General features: G+C 42.5%; 1 protein-coding gene and 2 long non-coding RNA genes across 7 annotated transcripts; 2 read left to right on the forward strand and 1 right to left on the reverse strand.

Annotated features, from left to right (window-relative positions):
• Positions 1-3575: 3575 nt before the first annotated feature.
• On the forward strand, positions 3576-4643 carry LOC135560107 (uncharacterized). The gene is made up of 2 exons (XR_010458702.1): positions 3576-3943; positions 4162-4643. It is a non-coding gene; the product is annotated as an uncharacterized LOC135560107 (long non-coding RNA).
• Positions 4644-4821: 178 nt separating this feature from the next.
• LOC115118083 (uncharacterized) lies at positions 4822-9951 on the reverse strand. Of its 4 annotated transcripts, none has more exons than XR_010458695.1 (7): positions 7946-8078; positions 6886-6958; positions 6396-6643; positions 5962-6217; positions 5655-5767; positions 5326-5397; positions 4822-5151 (listed from the first exon to the last, which is right to left on the reverse strand). It is a non-coding gene; the product is annotated as an uncharacterized LOC115118083 (long non-coding RNA). The 4 variants fall into 4 exon arrangements; XR_010458693.1 differs by having other exon boundaries at positions 5962-6036; positions 6172-6643; positions 7946-8074; XR_010458694.1 differs by lacking the exon at positions 7946-8078 and adding an exon at positions 9861-9951 and having other exon boundaries at positions 5962-6643.
• LOC135560103 (lipopolysaccharide-induced tumor necrosis factor-alpha factor homolog) lies at positions 9364-18688 on the forward strand. Of its 2 annotated transcripts, none has more exons than XM_065001200.1 (5): positions 9364-9950; positions 15986-16110; positions 16767-16868; positions 17644-17794; positions 17912-18688. In XM_065001200.1, exons 2-5 carry the CDS (start codon positions 15987-15989, stop codon positions 18015-18017), a joined length of 483 nt encoding a protein of 160 aa, XP_064857272.1. In that variant the 5' UTR covers positions 9364-9950; position 15986; the 3' UTR covers positions 18018-18688. The 2 variants fall into 2 exon arrangements, with proteins under 2 accessions (XP_064857272.1, XP_064857271.1); XM_065001199.1 differs by having other exon boundaries at positions 9367-9950; positions 15982-16110.
• Positions 18689-18782: the final 94 nt, after the last annotated feature.

The raw sequence follows: 18782 nt of genomic DNA on the forward strand, positions 1-18782 counted from the left end.
GGCAATGGTGTCTAGATGGAATTTATATTTGTGGTCCTGGCAACTGGAAATTTTTTGGAACAACATTATTTTTTTATCTTACTGATGTTTACTGTCAGGGCCCAGATCTGACAGAATATGTGCAGAAGATCTAGGTGCTGCTGTAGGCCTTCTCTCTCTCTGTCTGTCTGGAGTAGCAGCTCTGTTAGATGTGTACACACAGACAGCTCTGTTGGATGTGTACACACAGGCAGCTCTGTTGGATGTGTACACACAGACAGCTCTGTTGGATGTGTACACACAGACAGCTCTGTTAGATGTGTACACAGAGACAGCTCTGTTAGATGTGTACGCACAGACGGCTCTGTTAGATGTGTACGCACAGACGGCTCTGTTAGATGTGTACGCACAGACGGCTCTGTTAGATGTGTACACACAAACAGCTCTGTTAGATGTGTACACACAGACAGCTCTGTTAGATGTGTACACACAGACGGCTCTGTTAGATGTGTACACACAGACGGCTCTGTTAGATGTGTACACACAGACAGGCTCTGTTAGATGTGTACACACAGACAGCTCTGTTAGATGTGTACACCCAGACAGCTCTGTTAGATATGTACACACAGACAGAGTGGAAAACTGTACTTCACACATCAGTGAATTTGATAGCTAACCAAACCATGACAGGGTAGAATACCCAGGGCCCATTATGGGGACATGTCCAGCTGTTCTGTGAGATGTTGGATTAAGGAAATGAAATTAAAGCCTTCTGTAAATGTTTAACTGACTAGGATGTGTGAGTTTGGGTTTCTGCCCATTGTAAATGGGTATAGTAAAGGTCAAGGTTGGGGTCATTTCGAATTAAAGTCAGATAGTTCAAGATGACTTCTAAATAAATGAAAGAGGAGAAGCTTTTCATTTAAAAATCCCTTCCTGAATTGTGTGTCTTTAATTCTAATTAACCCTGGTAAAGATTGACAACCAGATTATATATCCTCTGGGAAATGGCTAGAAGTGATGGTCACTGGTGTGTGTGTAGTAGGGATGGTGAATTGGTGTGTGTGTGTGTGTAGTAGGGATGGTGAATTGGTGTGTGTGTGTGTGTAGTAGGGATGGTGAATTTGTGTGTGTGGCAACAGCAGGTCCGCTTGCAGCATTCTCTGTAAGCATTGCCTGAAGCACGTGCCACCTACAGTACTGCGAATGGCCAACCCAACTATAACGGTCTCCATCAGTCACTCTCTCTCTACTCACGCACACACCACATCCCAAAGTGCCCTGATGGGGAAGAAACCACCCCCACCCCCCTACTGCCTCTGATCTGGCAGACTCAGTAAACACAAATACTGTGTAGTAGTAGACATGTGTAATAGTAGTAGTTTTTAGTTGTGTATGAATAGGGACATGAGATACATTACATGATAATAACATGGAAAACACTGGTCACTTTCAAGATGCATCATCTTCATGTGATACGCACCCGCTCAAAACCACGCCGGAAGACACGTGTCGGCGCCATCCAATGCTGTTCCAGTATTTAGCGTTTGTAAGTTTTTGAAAAATGCAGAAGGAACCTCGTCTGTTGGAATCACATACTGCCAGTCGCAGCGATTTTGGGCGATTTGAATCATCCTTTTCCTGGTAAGAGAATGATGTCTTGTATTTTTTCATGGTTAGTTTTGATTTCAGTAGTGGACGATGATAATAATAATAAACCTTGGCTGAGAAAGGGGAAAGGCGATACATAGTCAGTTTCACAACTGAATGCATTCAACCCAACTACTTAATCCACGTCCACGGCGACTGGGAAGCAGTTGTTGTTGGGGGTTAACTGCCTTGCTCAAGGGCAGAACGGCAGATTATTTCAGATTATAGGCCCAGTGCTCTTAACCTCTAGGCTATGTGTCACCCAGTTGTTGGCACTTGTAATCAGCTTTATGCACTTTAAGATTGAGACTAAGTTAGTACTTCTGTTTTCAACATTCTGATCTCTGCATGTTTTGGATGTTGAACAGGCAACATTAGGACAGAAGGACAAAATTACCCAGATTGCCCAGGACTAAATACACAACAACAACGTGAGATACTGAAGATAAGCCTACTCTCTTTTTTAACCTTCAAGTTCACAACGTAATTTGGAATGTTCCGGGGTTTTGGAAGAACAGGACAAGGACTGTCACGGTCACTGAAGGTAAAACGTAAGGGCGCTGGAGTAAAGCCTAGAGAAAGCATCAAGCTAGGTGTGGTGCAGGCCATTGAAATCCCACACCCTGAAGGTATGGATTCTGAGGCTAGGAAACATCACAAGGGAGAAGTCTTGAGGAAACATCCTGAGACTCTGATAGTGGATTACAAAAAAGCATTGAAGAACAGAGTCAAAACCAACTCTGTTTTCTACACAGCGCACCCCGCAGCCTGGCGTAGGGCCCTGCGCCAAACCTACCCCAACACTAAAGAGAGAGACATCAACAATGCGGTACAGGTCAAAGTGTATGTCGATGACAGTCCCTTAAAGGTTGTTATTACAGTGAATCTTTATCACACCGGTACCAAGGAGATTGTTAGAATTGCAAATGTATTGTGTTACATTTGTGGTAAATATAGTGTGTGTTTAGATAAGAAACATTTGTGGTAAATATAGTGTGTGTTTAGATAAGAAACATTTGTGGTAAATATAGTGTGTGTTTAGATAAGAAACATTTTAAAAGCATACATTTTTACTTCATTGTCAATAATTGTATGCGCTCAGACATGCTATAAAATATGTATTTAAAACAGAAAGAGAGTGTGTGTGTCTGTGTTTGTGAGTATAATACATCCGTGCGTGTGATTGTGTATGTGTATAATACTGCCCTACCAAGCAAAATAACATACCCCCAATTTTATCCAGAACACAATAGAGGCAGGATACTTGTCCACATGATTAAGCATGTATTTAATGTAGCAAAAATGACATTAACTCATTTTCGACCAAATGAGCAGTTACTGCCTTTTTGCTTGGTTGGGCAGAATACTGTTCCTGTAGGTTGTCTGAGTTGATGTGGTACTGAGTTGGTGTGGTACTGAGTTGAGGTGGTACTGAGTGTATAATACAACTACTCACTGGTCCTGTAGGTTGTCTGAGCTGGGGTGGTACTGAGTTGGGGTGGTACTGAGTTGAGGTGGTACTGAGTTGGGGTGGTACTGAGTGTATAATACAGCTACTCACTGGTCCTGTAGGTTGTCTGAGCTGGGGTGGTACTGAGTTGGGGTGGTACTGAGTTGGAGTGGTACTGAGTTGGGGTGGTACTGAGTGTATAATACAGCTACTCACTGGTCCTGTAGGTTGTCTGAGTTGGGGTGGTACTGTGTTGGGGTGGTACTGAGTTAGGGTGGTACTGAGTTAGGGTGGTACTGAGTTGGGGTGGTACTGAGTTAGGGTGGTACTGTGTGTATAATACAGCTACTCACTGGTCCTGTAGGTTGTCTGAGTTGGGGTGGTACTGTGTTGGGGTGGTACTGAGTGTATAATACAGCTACTCACTGGTCCTGTAGGTTGTCTGAGTTGGGGTGGTACTGTGTGTCAGCCTTGATGCAAAGTGATCAAATGTGAATAATAAAAAATGAGAATACGTTTGGGCTTCTATGCCTGAACATCAGTGCTGTTTATCACCTGTTAGCACTTTTTGCATCTCGGCCTCCTTGGTTTTTCCTTTGCGGGTGAGTAGCTACGTATTACAGACAGTAAGGGGCGCCATAAGACACAAAAAGGACATTGTTACCATTGCAGGATCCTTATTCATTAGTGCACACAGGAGCACAACGTAGGCAAACAATTTGCACTGGAAAACGAAAACGAGCGTTTCATATTGGACAACCTCAGGCAGTCCATTTTCCTGTGTTTGGTACCTAAATGAATAGGCTGTAACCCGACTCAGCTGCTGCAAAGATGGCGGACAGAAATACCAGGATGGAAGCAAATGTACGGGATTATAACGTCATAACGATTCATGCAAAAACATAGTTGACAGGAATATGTTAGTTAATGTAGAGACAAACGATTATGCATATGTTTTATCATAAAGGCAATTTGCGAAAATCGCGATTTAGCAAGCTTTCTGACTAGCTAACAGTAGCCAGCTAGCTAGCTTTATGGGTGTTTTGACATGAATATGAAATTGTAATTCGTGTTTGTTTTAGGGACTCCTGAAACAACCAGCAAACCAGGTTCGTCTTGTGAAACGGTGGATGTAAAGAATCTAGCTAGGTAAAGCGTTTACTGCAAATTGAATGTACAATTTTGTAAGCTTGCCTTGTGGATAACGTAACTAGCTAACTATGTTCTTGTTTATTGGGCAGTGGAGGATCAAATCCCTGTATACCTATGGATGTGTAGCTAGCTGTCTAGCTGATCTGTGTATGGACCCAAACGTTTGGTATACATATTGGTTCAGAACCTAGATATGAACTTAAGGTTTCATAGCCGGTTGTATCAACTTCAAAACAGTCTGAATGACATTTATGAAGCCTATGGATTGAGTAGAATATAATATAACTTTGTGCCAAGGATGCAAGTCGTATATACATGTAGCATGATATCCCCACATTGTATCCTGTACATTTAATATATTCACTGATCATGTACTCTACCTTAGCAAATAAAGGTGCGGTTCAGGTATGAATGTCTGTGAGATTCTTTTTCAGTCATATCCAATACCAGGAGTATCAAACGGCATTCTTTGAATGGTGCCGTGTCTGCATGTATGTATTACAATTATACACTTCAAGTGTTTACCAATCTTGGTCCTGGGACATCAATGCTTGGTTACACATGAACTATGCAATAGACTAGAAACATGATTTAACTAGTTAAATGGCTGATTTGTAATTCATATATACAGAAACAGATTTTTTTTAAACACAGTACATTACACTTCCTATGCATCATGTAAATAGGTTCATCTATCTAATTTCCTTCATCTGCACTGATCTGAGGACAGGATAGGTGTGGTATTTCATCAAATGAGAGACTTCAACCAGTAGAGAATGTGAAATGTTTTACATAAGTGTCTCTAGAGGTGTCTCCTAACCAGCCTTGGGCCCCAAATTGGCCTGAAGGTTATCTTAACAGCGGGTGAGGTGGCGATGATGGGTCCGGCGGTTGGCATACGCTCTCACGTCAAAACATAACTGCAGAGGAGAGACAGAAAAACAAAAACAAGGCTTAATCATGCCATCACTGTCAGTCATAATAATCAGGAGATAAAATTCTAAACTCTTGGACTACGACGTCTCTATCTGTACTTCAATGTAAAGCATCTCTTTAATAATACTTCCTGTTGACCCAACCAAGTGACCGCTCACCTCTGATCATGCTGTGCCCTCTATGGGGCCAGTTCAGATGCGGGAGGAGTTCACTGACACAGCTGATATAACCTACAGCAGATATTCCAAACGGGTACACCAAATAAAAATGTGATTAACATTTAAATAACATTAAAAAAATATTTTCAATTAACAAAATGTTTTGTATGTAAGATGGCTAAATAAATAGCAAATTTATTGAATATTATTATGTGCCCTTGATCCTATAAGAGCTCTTTGTCAATTCCCACAAGCCGGGTTGTGACAAACTCACACGCATTCTTATGTTTAATAAATGTATAGTGTGTGTGAGTGTGTGGCAGGCTTACAATGATGGCAAAAAACATTTGAGAATGCGCTGACCCTGGTGCTAGAGGGGGTATGCAGCTGGGTTGAATGTTTGAAGGGGTACGGGACTATAAAAAGTTTGGCAACCACTGACCTACAGGATTACAGAAGGGGAGAGAGGGATGGAGTGAAGGAGACTGTTATTGAGAAAATAAGTTGGTTAAAGAGACGGTGTTCAACAGGAACCTGCGTGTGTGTGTGGCCTCACTAAGTGGCTGCAGAGTACTTTATGCAGACACTTGAGTACAAACAATTTAGCGTAGTTATATAAATAATGAAGTGTCTTACTATTCTCCATGGTTTGTCCTCTTGTCTATTCTTTGAAGGTGGAAGGAGCCACAGTTATACACCGGAGCCTGCGTACTACACAACACATAAATCAGATTGATAGACACGTGTGTAGGTGTGGCTTATAGCGTGTCTAATTGTTCTAAATGTTTTCAATATGGGTGACTCTTAAAAGAGCCTGTTTTGTATTTGTACAGACACTACACCTACCTAAACAGCACCCTCACCGGTGAAGTAGACATCAGAGGAACAGAACCTGAAATGAATAACTGCAGTTGACATAGCTAAGTAAATTGAAGAATACTCTTATTGCAATGTGGATGGCTCTTAAAAGAGCCTTTGGTTGTGCATAGTGTAGTCTATGGTGTTGCCAGGGAACAGTATCCTTTGTGAAGAAGTAGGAGGTGAAGGTCTCCTGCACACAGATTGCCTACTGTGCTGCGTTGTTAGCCCCCATCCTGGCAACATCCTGCAGAGCAGCAGACCTCTCCTCTGGCACACGGCGGAGCGCTGCAGGTCCCCTCCTGCTCATCATCATGAAGTTATGCAGGACACAGGTAGTCTTCACAGATGCCTGAAATCCCCCACGAGACAGTCCCAGATGGCCCTGGTCACCCAACTGTGCAGTGCCCTACACAGTAACTGTAGGCAATCGTTTAAGAAATCTCCAGTTGCAAGGCATCTGTAGGAATATGGAAGATAATGTCATTAGACTTTTACATTACCAGGTCATTGTGGATTAGTATAAAGTATAATAAAGCTTATAAACAAACAAACATAACATTGGATAGATGTATGTGACAACAGCAGGATCATATCAAGGATAGCGTCACAAATGAATACATAAATACTACTTGAAGCTTGATGATGACTTGATCATTTGAATCAGCTGAGTGGCACTAAGGCAAAAATTAAAATGTGTACCCCTTTGAGACCCCAGGAACAGGACTGGGAACCATTGCTCTTCATCTGCAGACAGGGTTTCACAGCTCTGTATCTGAGGACAGAAAACAGACTTCATTATACTAAAATTAGACAGCACTGAATATTATGTTACGATTCTCTCCGTCCTCACTTCTTACTATGGAGTGGAACTACACAACAGTACCTGCCCTATCCAGAATAGCCTACTCTACCTTCTGACAGTTGGAGCAGCTATCCTTTCACTCTCTTCCATGGCTGTTAGCTAGCTAGCTACAAATGCATTTGGAGTTTGTTTTACAATTACATCAAGATAGCTAGTCATTCTGAAGTTAGGTAACTGGTGAAATTTAATTCAGTATGTAAAGTTTGTTAGATAGTAGCTACGTTAGCAGCTCAGTTGGGTTAACTTGCACTGTAGCTAGTTAGCTGATAATTCATCAACTGCGTTAAAATGCTTATACTAACCTTACTATTTTTTAAGTAAATTGACTAGAGTATGCTTATTGGTCATAGTATGGGTATAGTTAGTCTACCACAAGTTCCCGCACTTCATTCACCAAAATACAAAGTATACAAGCAGTGGACAACATTTCCGTTCTTTCATGGCCCATAATAATGCAGTTCTTCAGAAAATAGGCTCCAACGTTTTCAGATTTGAACAAAATGGCGAAAAATATGCGGCGCGATGGGTAACGATGCTTCGAGGGTGACTGTTGTTGATGTGTGCAGAGGGTCCCTTGTTTGCGCCCGGGTATGGGCGAGGGGACGGTCTAAAGTTATACTGTTACACAAGTGTACAGGCCATAACAAATATCATTTTAATTATGCACGTTCACTCAATTTGCACTATACACATAATATAAATGACGACGCGACACACAGCTTTTGTTTCTTATATCCCATACGTAACTGTATTGCAGAAATACAGTTTGACATTTTCTATCATTGTTTTCTATGTTGCGTGCACGCTTCATAGTTTACGTGGTAACAGTCATTGTTATAATTTAACCATTATCATTCTCAAGTAAATAGTCACAGTTCAAAGTAATGTCTTGTTTACCTCTATTCTTCAGCAGTGATGGATGCCACGGTGTGCTGATAAAGGAGGTCCGACCTGAATCCCAGGGTTAAAATACGGTTCCGGAAGGGAGTTGGGAAATGCCCACCCTCTGTTCACCCCAGTGGAACTCTTTTCCCTTTGACGAGTTTAAAATAGCGAAGTACAGTTATACATTGATATTGTATACTGTTATTGATAAAATAATGCTTATATTTAACGTTAACATTATTGTGGAAATGTAAAACTTGACGGTTTGCAGACTTACCTTGGAGCTGGCCACTCCCCTTATAATGGAACGTCCCATCAGCGAGTTGATTTTTGGTTTATGTACGTTCTGTTCCTGCACGTTATAGCGTAGTTCTTTTTAACGTTAATACTTTATAGGACTGTTCGTTTTTCAAGTCATTTAGCCCTTGGTATATTTTAAAGCACTTTGGTTTATTTGCTTGTCATAATTTGTATCATCCAAGTTTTGATAAATAAACCCCCTTATTGTTTCATTGTGACACTCACTTGATTTGATTGACAGCCTGACTCAGCGTTCTCTTCAACAGAGCCTGGATGCTCCTGATCAACTCCACCTCCTGCGGTACACAAACACAACCATCACCTTATTTTCAGATTGGTTTCTAGTGAAATAACATCTAGGCAACATGTAATAATGATACAAGTATTTAGGTGAACTAGAGCAAAGACAAATCAATATTTATTTTGTGTCATCAGCAGCTCCTCCTCTACGCTGTCGCCGTTCCCGACAGGTTAGGTTATCCGTGGCAGTAGCCAAGCCAGAGGAGGGATACAAGTGTATGTGGGCGGGAGGCCACTCTAAAGTGTGCCATAAGCCACCTCCAACATTGTTTTAGACAATATGGCAGAATGTTGAATAACCACGCCAGACCAGGACCTCCACATCTGGGTTCTTCACCTGCAGGATCGTCTGAGACCAGCCACCCAGACAGCTGATGAAATTGAGGACTATTTTTGTCTGTAATAAAGCCCTTTTTGTGGGGGAACAAATCATTCTGATTGGCCGGGCCTGGCTCCCAAGTAGGTGGTCCTATGCTCTTCCAGGCCCGTCTATGGCTGCGCCCCTGCCCAGTCATATGAAGTCCATAGATTAGAGCCGAATACATTTATTTCAATTGACTGATTTGCTGACTGATTTCCTGTAACTCAGTAAAACTGTTGAAATGGTTGCATGTTACGTTTATATTTTTCTTCAGTATACATTCTCAGGAAACAACGAATGGTGGATGGATGAACACACACACTTTTCTAAAATGTATTCACCTGAAAATAGGCCTATGTTAGGTGTTCTAATGACCTTTTTTCCAAACACCAATGGACCAATGTTAGTAAAGTAATGACTGTCTGGTCTGCCTTACGTTCTAATAGTCGAACTGAAGGTTACTCATCTCACCAACAACCACAGCAATGTTGATAATCGAGAACAATAACACATTACCGTTTAACACTGTGACTTACCACAGCCACTATTTCCCTTCTCTCTCTCTCACACACACACCATATTCACACCCCTCCACCTCTTCACGTTAAAACCCTTCAGTTAGTCTGAGGTCTCTGGTCTATTGATGGGAATCAGTGTCTTCAGGCCTGTGTCCCAAATGACACCATGTTCCCTAGATACAGGAGTGCACTACTTTTGACCAGGGCTCAATGTCATTTGGGAAATGCCCCTGGTGTGAGTGGAATTTCCTGTTTGAATACGTTTTTACCTCATCTGCCCCACTCCTCCCCTCTGTGTGTGCGCTCGTTCTCACTCTCTTTCCTACCTGGTTCACTTTCTCACTGTCTGTCTGGAGTAGCAGCTCTATTCTTTAGCTCCACACAGTCGTCTCCTCCAGGACTCCAGTCCACAGTACCTCGTCTCCTCCAGGACTCCAGTCCACAGTACCTCGTCTCCTCCAGGGCTCCAGTCCACAGTACCTCGTCTCCTCCAGGACTCCAGTCCACAGTACCTCGTCTCCTCAAGGACTCCAAAAAGGTAAGGGGCTGTTGCTCTGCTTGTGGCTGGGAAATGGTGCTCTGAGTTGGGGGGTTTCAGAGTGCTTCTTTGCAGGATATAATAAAATATGAAATTGGGTGTCTTTAATTCTAATTAACCTACTGTTGACCAGGGCCCATAGGGTAGAGTACTACTGTTGACCAGGGCCCATAGGGTAGAATACTACTGTTGACCAGGGCCCATAGGGTAGTGTACTACTGTTGACCAGGGCCCATAGGGTAGTGTACTACTGTTGACCAGGGCCCATAGGGTAGTGTACTACTGTTGACCAGGGCCCATAGGGTAGAATACTACTGTTGACCAGGGCCCATAGGGTAGTGTACTACTGTTGACCAGGGCCCATAGGGTAGTGTACTACTGTCGACCAGGGCCCATAGGACTCCGGTTAAAAGTAGTGAATGACAGTATATAGGGAATAGGCTGTTCCCTCAAATGTTTTCATCACTGAGCAAATTTCAGGTCTGCTGAGCGTAAACTCCAACATTCTGTGCAACTTCTGGCACACGTTTACTGTGACCACTGAGGCTGTACCCACTTTAAGTTAGTTTTAACCAGGGCCTCAGAGCAGTCAGGTACTGGGGACATGTCCCCCACATTCTGAAATTCCATTTAGTCCCCCAAAGACCAAGTTCATTGAAATGTGATATTGATCAAAACGAGGCACCAGAGGGTGTGCGTCAAAAACCATGCGGAATGCATCCCATGCGGTCAGGTAAATGTTGTTTGGAGTGTTTATCCGAGTGGATAAAAATAATACAATTATGTCCCCCCCACTTCTAAAACCAAAGTTGCGCCTCTGGTTTTAACAGTGATCAAGTAGACTACTATTTGATCATAATGTAGGACTACCAGAGGGGCCTACCATCAAAAACAATGGAGAAAATGTATCCCATAATATTTTAACATGGAAATAGCTGTTCTATCATTCAGCCTACAGTAGCAGCCAATGTGTGGTGGTGTTCAATGTAGGCTACATTCTATGAGACGTTTGAAAAACACATTCAGGGCTGGTTGACATGAACCTGTTTATCCACTTGTCCTTCAGACAAGGAGGTGACTGAAAATGTTGTTGAGTCGTTTGATGCAAGAAACCATTTTATTCCCATACCATTATTACAGAAAATCTGACAAATACAACAAAATACAATACTGCCCCTTTAACACAAAAAAGCTCTTTACCTGAATCACTTTTCAAAGAAGTCTAGAAATGCACACGTGTTGTGTCTTGTAGGAAACAAACACTCCTCCATTGAGGATTACAACTGATCTATAACTGGGCTAATAACTCACTAACTAGCAAAGAATATGAACAAATGTGCACACGTGGCTACATGCATCTCTCACTTTGATCTCAAAACAAGCTCATCTACTCGCGACCGCTGATTCTGTAAAGACAGGCTCGTTCAAACAGTGTTGCCAACTCCTCAATAAGGAAAGTAGCTATTGGCTGTCCTAAAAGTCGCTAGAAATCTCTAAATGACTATTGGCTGTCCTAAAAGTCGCTAGAAATCTCTAAATGACTATTGGCTGTCCTAAAAGTTGCTAGAAATCGCTAAATGACTATTGGCTGTCCTAAAAGTCGCTAGAAATTGCTAAATGACTATTGGCTGTCCTAAAAGTCGCTAGAAATCGCTAAATGACTATTGGCTGTCCAAAAAGTCGCTAGAAATCGCTAAATGACGTCTTTGCATAGTTGGCCATGTAATTGTGATGGACGCTGTAGGAGAGAGGAATAAAGTTGTGGGAGAGACAAAATGCAAGTAAAAAAACACCCTAAATATGTTTAGAACCACTAATGAACTTTCTTCTGTCGATTCTTTTTTTTTTATGTCACAATTCCAACCCTCCTTTACCCGGGCTTGGGACCGGCAAAAGTGAACCAAAAGACTCTGGCGGAGTTACTAAGTTTTTTGTTTATTTGTTTATTTTTTTGTTATTTAGTTTATTTCATTTAAGAATGATGGAGGCCACTGTGTTCTTGGGGACCTTCAATGCTGCATATTTTTTGGTACCCTTCCCCAGATCTGTGCCTCGACACAATCCTGTCTCGGAGCTCTACAGACAATTCCTTCGTCCTCATGGCTTGGTTTTTGCTGTGACATGCACTGTCAACTGTGAAACCTTATTTAGACAGGTGTGTGCCTTTCCAAACCATGTCCAATCAATTGAATTTACCACAGGTGAACTCCAAGTTGTAGAAACATTTCAAAGATGATCAATGGAAACAGGATACACCTGAGCTCAATTTAGAGTAATTTCATAGCAAAGGGTCTGAATACTTATGTAAATAAGGTATTTCTGTTTTGTAAACATTTGCAAACATTTTTAAGAACCTGTTTTTGCTTTGTCATTACGGGGTATTGTGATGTCATTATGGGGTATTGTGATGTCATTATGTTGTATTGTGTGTAGATTTCGGAGGATTTTTATTTATTTAATCCATTTTAGAATAAGGCTGTAACTTAAATAAATGTGGAAAAAGTCAAGGGGTCTGAATACTTCCCGAATGCACTGTATGTATAGCGCTGTAGTATAATCTATGCATTTCCTTATAATAATTTGTTTTTAACGACTGACCTGGTTACTGTAAGTAAAGGTTATTGATAAGCCTGAGGTTAGAATGAATCAGGAGGTTAGAAAGTGTATTTATTTATTGAACCAGGAAGTCCTATTGGGATCAGAAGACCTGTTTCCTAAGGGAGACCTCATAGATCAATTATGTTTAGATGATGGGATGTAATATAGCTGATTCCAGATGACATACTGCACTGTGTATTATAGCTGATTCCAGATGACATACTGTACTGTGTAATACAGCTGATTCCAGATGACATACTGTACTGTGTATTATAGCTGATTCCAGATGACATACTGCACTGTGTATTATAGCTGATTCCAGATGACATACTGTACTGTGTATTATAGCTGATTCCAGATGACATACTGTACTGTGTAATACAGCTGATTCCAGATGACATACTGTACTGTGTATTATAGCTGATTCCAGATGACATACTGCACTGTGTATTATAACTGATTCCAGATGACATACTGCACTGTGTATTATAGCTGATTCCAGATGACATACTGACTGTGTACAGCTGATTCCAGATGACATACTGTACTGTGTATTATAGCTGATTCCAGATGACATACTGCACTGTGTATTATAACTGATTCCAGATGACATACTGTACTGTGTATTATAGCTGATTCCAGATGACATACTGTACTGTGTATTATAGCTGATTCCAGATGACATACTGTACTGTGTATTATAGCTGATTCCAGATGACATACTGCACTGTGTATTATAGCTGATTCCAGATGACATACTGCACTGTGTATTATAGCTGATTCCAGATGACATACTGTACTGTGTACTGATTCCAGATGACATACTGTATAGCTGATTCCAGATGACATACTGCACTGTGTATTATAGCTGATTCCAGATGACATACTGCACTGTGTATTATAGCTGATTCCAGATGACATACTGTACTGTGTATTATAGCTGATTCCAGATGACATACTGTACTGTGTACTGATTCCAGATGACATACTGTACTGTGTATTATAGCTGATTCCAGATGACATACTGCACTGTGTATTATAGCTGATTCCAGATGACATACTGTACTGTGTAATACAGCTGATTCCAGATGACATACTGTACTGTGTATTATAGCTGATTCCAGATGACATACTGCACTGTGTATTATAACTGATTCCAGATGACATACTGCACTGTGTATTATAGCTGATTCCAGATGACATACTGTACTGTGTATTATAGCTGATTCCAGATGACATACTGTACTGTGTATATAGCTGATTCCAGATGACATACTGTACTGTGTATTATAGCTGATTCCAGATGACATACTGTACTGTGTATTATAGCTGATTCCAGATGACATACTGCACTGTGTATTATAGCTGATTCCAGATGACATACTGCACTGTGTATTATAGCTGATTCCAGATGACATACTGCTGATTTCCAGATGACATACTGTACTGTGTATTATAGCTGATTCCAGATGACATACTGTACTGTGTATTATAGCTGATTCCAGATGACATACTGCACTGTGTATTATAGCTGATTCCAGATGACATACTGTACTGTGTAATATAGCTGATTCCAGATGACATACTGTACTGTGTATTATAGCTGATTCCAGATGACATACTGCACTGTGTATTATAACTGATTCTGTGTATTATAGCTGATTCCAGATGACATACTGTACTGTGTATTATAGCTGATTCCAGATGACATACTGTACTGTGTAATACAGCTGATTCCAGATGACATACTGTACTGTGTATTATAGCTGATTCCAGATGACATACTGTACTGTGTATTATAACTGATTCCAGATGACATACTGTACTGTGTTTGCCTGTGACTGACTAGTGTCTCAACACTATCTGAGGGGGTCCATAATATGGCTTGGAACCTTTTACTGCAGTGAGTGATTTTTGGTAGTCTTTAACAAATCTACTTTAAAACCAAAGTATACACCTCACACACATGGTTATGGGCTTATAAAAAGAAGACACCTGTACCATGTCAGGTATAGAGTTGAAATGTATTCAGTTCTGAGTTTGCATCCCAATATTACACTTTATATACATCACAGAAGACTGAAACATAACAAAACTGTTTGACATAGAAACACTGGATTTTTGTCGCAAAAAAAAAAGAAAAAACGTTACAAATGATACAATTATGTAAAATATGAAAAACATTCCACCCATGAGGTCACAGAGGGCGCTTCTGGACATTAACTGCAGGAAAGGGCCATGAGGTCACAGAGGGCGCTTCTGGACATTAACTGCAGGAAAGGGCCATGAGGTCACAGAGGGCGCTTCTGGACATTGACTGCAGGAAAGGGCCATGAGGTCACAGAGGGCGCTTCTGGACATTGACTGCAGGAAAGGGCCATGAGGTCACAGAGGGCGCTTCTGGACATTGACTTCAGGAAAGGGCCATGAGGTCCCAGAGGGCGCTTCTGGACATTAACTGCAGGAAAGGGCCATGAGGTCACAGAGGGCGCTTCTGGACATTGACTGCAGGAAAGGGCCATGAGGTCACAGAGGGCGCTTCTGGACATTGACTTCAGGAAAGGGCCATGAGGTCACAGAGGGCGCTTCTGGACATTGACTGCAGGAAAGGGCCATGAGGTCACAGAGGGCGCTTCTGGACATTAACTGCAGGAAAGGGCCATGAGGTCACAGAGGGCGCTTCTGGATATTGACTGCAGGAAAGGGCCATGAGGTCACAGAGGGCGCTTCTGGACATTGACTGCAGGAAAGGGCCATGAGGTCCCAGAGGGCGCTTCTGGACATTGACTGCAGGAAAGGGCCATGAGGTCACAGAGGGCGCTTCTGGACATTGACTGCAGGAAAGGGCCATGAGGTCACAGAGGGCGCTTCTGGACATTGACTGCAGGAAAGGGCGGCCTCTGTATTTTGTATTGTCAACTGATGTGTCATTGTGGATTGACACTTAAAAGTTTTCTATCTAACTCTAACTGTTAATCATTCACCAGTAACATAGACCAGAGTTATTCTGATAGATTTAGTGGGTGTGTGGCATTCATTAGTTGTGGTGTTGTTATAGGCTTGTACTATTCAGAGGCTACAGGCCGTGTCTTTGTCCAATGAAATGTCACCAATCTAGTTATTTGTCCTAAAGAAATGTCACCAAACCTGTCAGGTTGAATACAGGGGTGTGTGTCAATGTTATAGGCAACAGCTTGAACAAGGTGTGTGTGTGTGTGTGTGTGTGTGTGTGAAAGAAGATAGGTGAGAGAGATAGATACTGTACTGTGTATTATAGCTGATTCCAGATGACATACTGTACTGTGTATTATAGGGGGGAGAGAAAGTGAGGGGCAGAGACATTTGTTTTCTAAATGTGTTATTTTCACAAGGTGTGCTCAATGTGTTTGTGCTCACTGTCTTCCACTCTCTCTCTCTCTCAACCCCACCCCAGACAGTATGGAGAAGAGCCAGTATGGACCCCCGCAGGACGTGTCGGCTGCCCCCTACCCCGGCTTCCCAGCGGGCTACCAGGGAAGTGGGGGGGGAACAGCCTACCCCCCTCAGCCTGGCTTCCAGGGAGGTAAGATATCAGATCTACACTGATATTGTTCAGGACAGTTAAAGCCGACACTCATAGAAAATGACGTGATGTCGAGAACTTGAAAGGGTTCTACGGCTATCCCCATAGGAGAACCCTCTGAAGAGCTTTTCAGACCAGGACTAGGTATCATCTGTGTTCAACAAACCAGACCTTATTCTTTATGTATTGTGTATATTAAACATTTTCCTGGACAGCAACTCCCTTCAAAGTGTTTTCATTAAGCATTTTGGAAGTGTGTGTTATGATAGCCATAGATGTCATGAACATCATTGTTAAGGGCTGGCCAACCACTCTGTATCCCTGTGTCCCCATAATGCTGGCCAACCACTCTGTATCCCTGGGTTTGTGTTCCCATAATGCTGGCCAACCACTCTGTATCCCTGGGTCCCCATAATGCTGGCCAACCACTCTGTATCCCTGTGTCCCCATAATGCTGGCCAACCACTCTGTATCCCTGGGTTTGTGTTCCCATAATGCTGGCCAACCACTCTGTATCCCTGGGTTTGTGTTAATGCTGGCCAAACACTCTGTATCTCTGGGTTTGTGCTCCCATAACGCTGGCCAACCACTCTGTATCCCTGGATTTGTGATAAATGACAGTGTATTGATGTATTTATTTATCCCTTATTTATCAGGTCCCCAACCCGGCATGTACCCACCACCTCCCCAACCCGGCATGTACCCACCACCTCCCCAACCCGGCACGGGCATGGCACAACCTACAAATGCCCCCGGCAGTGAGTCACACACACACAACTCTCTGACCAAACTACCTCAATCGGTTCCTTATTTTATTATTCACAGTACACCGTGGAAAACGAGAACCAAATAGTAGTCACACAAGGTATTGGCTGGATATCCTGGCCATAGCAACACCCATCCTTAGCAACCCTTCTAATCCTCTACCCTCTGTGGGGGCGGGAAATATAGAACAAAGAACCCAATTTTTGGGGGGCCTAATTGGTTCTGTTCTGTTTTGTCCAGTTCTATCCCGTCTATCCAGTTCTGACCAGTATTTTCTTCTCCCTACAGTAACCCGGGTGGTGGGGATTCTTTCTAGTCCTGTCCAATTCTATGAAGTTATATCCTGTTCTGACCAGTTCTATCTGGTTCTAACCAGTATTCTCCTCCCTCTGCAGTAACCCGGGTGGTGGGGATTATTTCTAGTCCTGTCCAGTTCTTTCCAATTCTATGAAGTTATATCCTGTTCTGACCAGTTCTATCTGGTTCTAACCAGTATTCTCCTCCCTCTACAGTAACCCAGGTGGTGGTTCTGACCAGTTCTATCTGGTTCTAACCAGTATTCTCCTCCCTCTGCAGTAACCCAGGTGGTGGTTCTGACCAGTTCTATCTGGTTCTAACCAGTATTCTCCTCCCTCTGCAGTAACCCAGGTGGTGGTTCTGACCAGTTCTATCTGGTTCTAACCAGTATTCTCCTCCCGCTGCAGTAACCCAGGTGGTGGTTCTGACCAGTTCTATCTGGTTCTAACCAGTATTCTCCTCTCCCTACAGTAACCCAGGTGGTGGTGATACAGCAGCCGCTGCTAAGAGACGTACCCGGCCAGATGACGTGTCCCCACTGTCAGGTCCCGGTTCTGACAGAGACCACACACACCCCTGGACTGGCCACCTGGCTCATCTTTGGAGTCCTCTGCTGTTTCATGTGAGTTATACAAGCACACACACCATATGCAGACATGTGGCAAACATTATTTTTTCTCTCAAACACACATACACTGTAGAGATGGATACACACACTGAATCCCTTCTCTCTCTCTAGGTGCTGGCCATGCGCTTGGATTCCATTCTGTGTTGACTCCTGTAAGGATGTAGAACACCGCTGCCCCAACTGCAAGAGAGTGATCCACATCCACAAACGCGAATAGACCAAGATGAGACACATGCCACAAAGTGATCCACATACACAAACACATGTGACTAGACCAAGATGAGAAACCTGCCACAAATTGATCCACAACTATCCCCAGCCCACAGACACTGCTGCCACAAAGTGATCTATACTTTTATGAATCCATTCCAATACACCACAAGTCTACACTTGTCTCACCCCCACCCCCTTAAAAGATTTAGATGCACTATTGTAAAGTGGCTGTTCCACTGGATGTCATAAGGTGAATGCACCAATTTGTAAGTCGCTCTGGATAAGAGCGTCTGCTAAATGACTTAAATGTAAATGTACACCACTACACAACTAGTCTACAACTCTACACCACTAGGTCAAGAACGTTTTTAGTACCTGAGTAATGGTGAGTCATATTTCCAACCATAACACACACGCTTGTGAACAATAGTCTGACTGTGGCTGAAATGACTACTGGAAGACCAGCGTAACATTGACTAGTGTCCGTGTGTAACAAGCTAAGGCCACTTCTAGCAGACTCTTTACACTGATTGTAATATATGTTTTCTTTCATTCTGTGAATCTTCATGTTAGACAGAAAGTAGGATTCTATTTGTATTGAAGTTGATATTGATTGGTTGTTGGGTTTTTTAAAGGGACAGTCCACAGTTGAAACAATAAAAAAGCTGAACCCTGCCTCTGTTTTTGTAAAAAGCTGTGGGATGGGTCTGGAGAAGTGTAACCGCTCTAAGACAGAGCTATGCATGCACTGACTGACCATCCAACGTCA

The sequence above is a fragment of the Oncorhynchus nerka genome, linkage group LG15, assembly GCF_034236695.1.
Source record: "Oncorhynchus nerka isolate Pitt River linkage group LG15, Oner_Uvic_2.0, whole genome shotgun sequence".
In the NCBI taxonomy this organism is placed as follows: Eukaryota; Metazoa; Chordata; class Actinopteri; order Salmoniformes; family Salmonidae; genus Oncorhynchus; species Oncorhynchus nerka.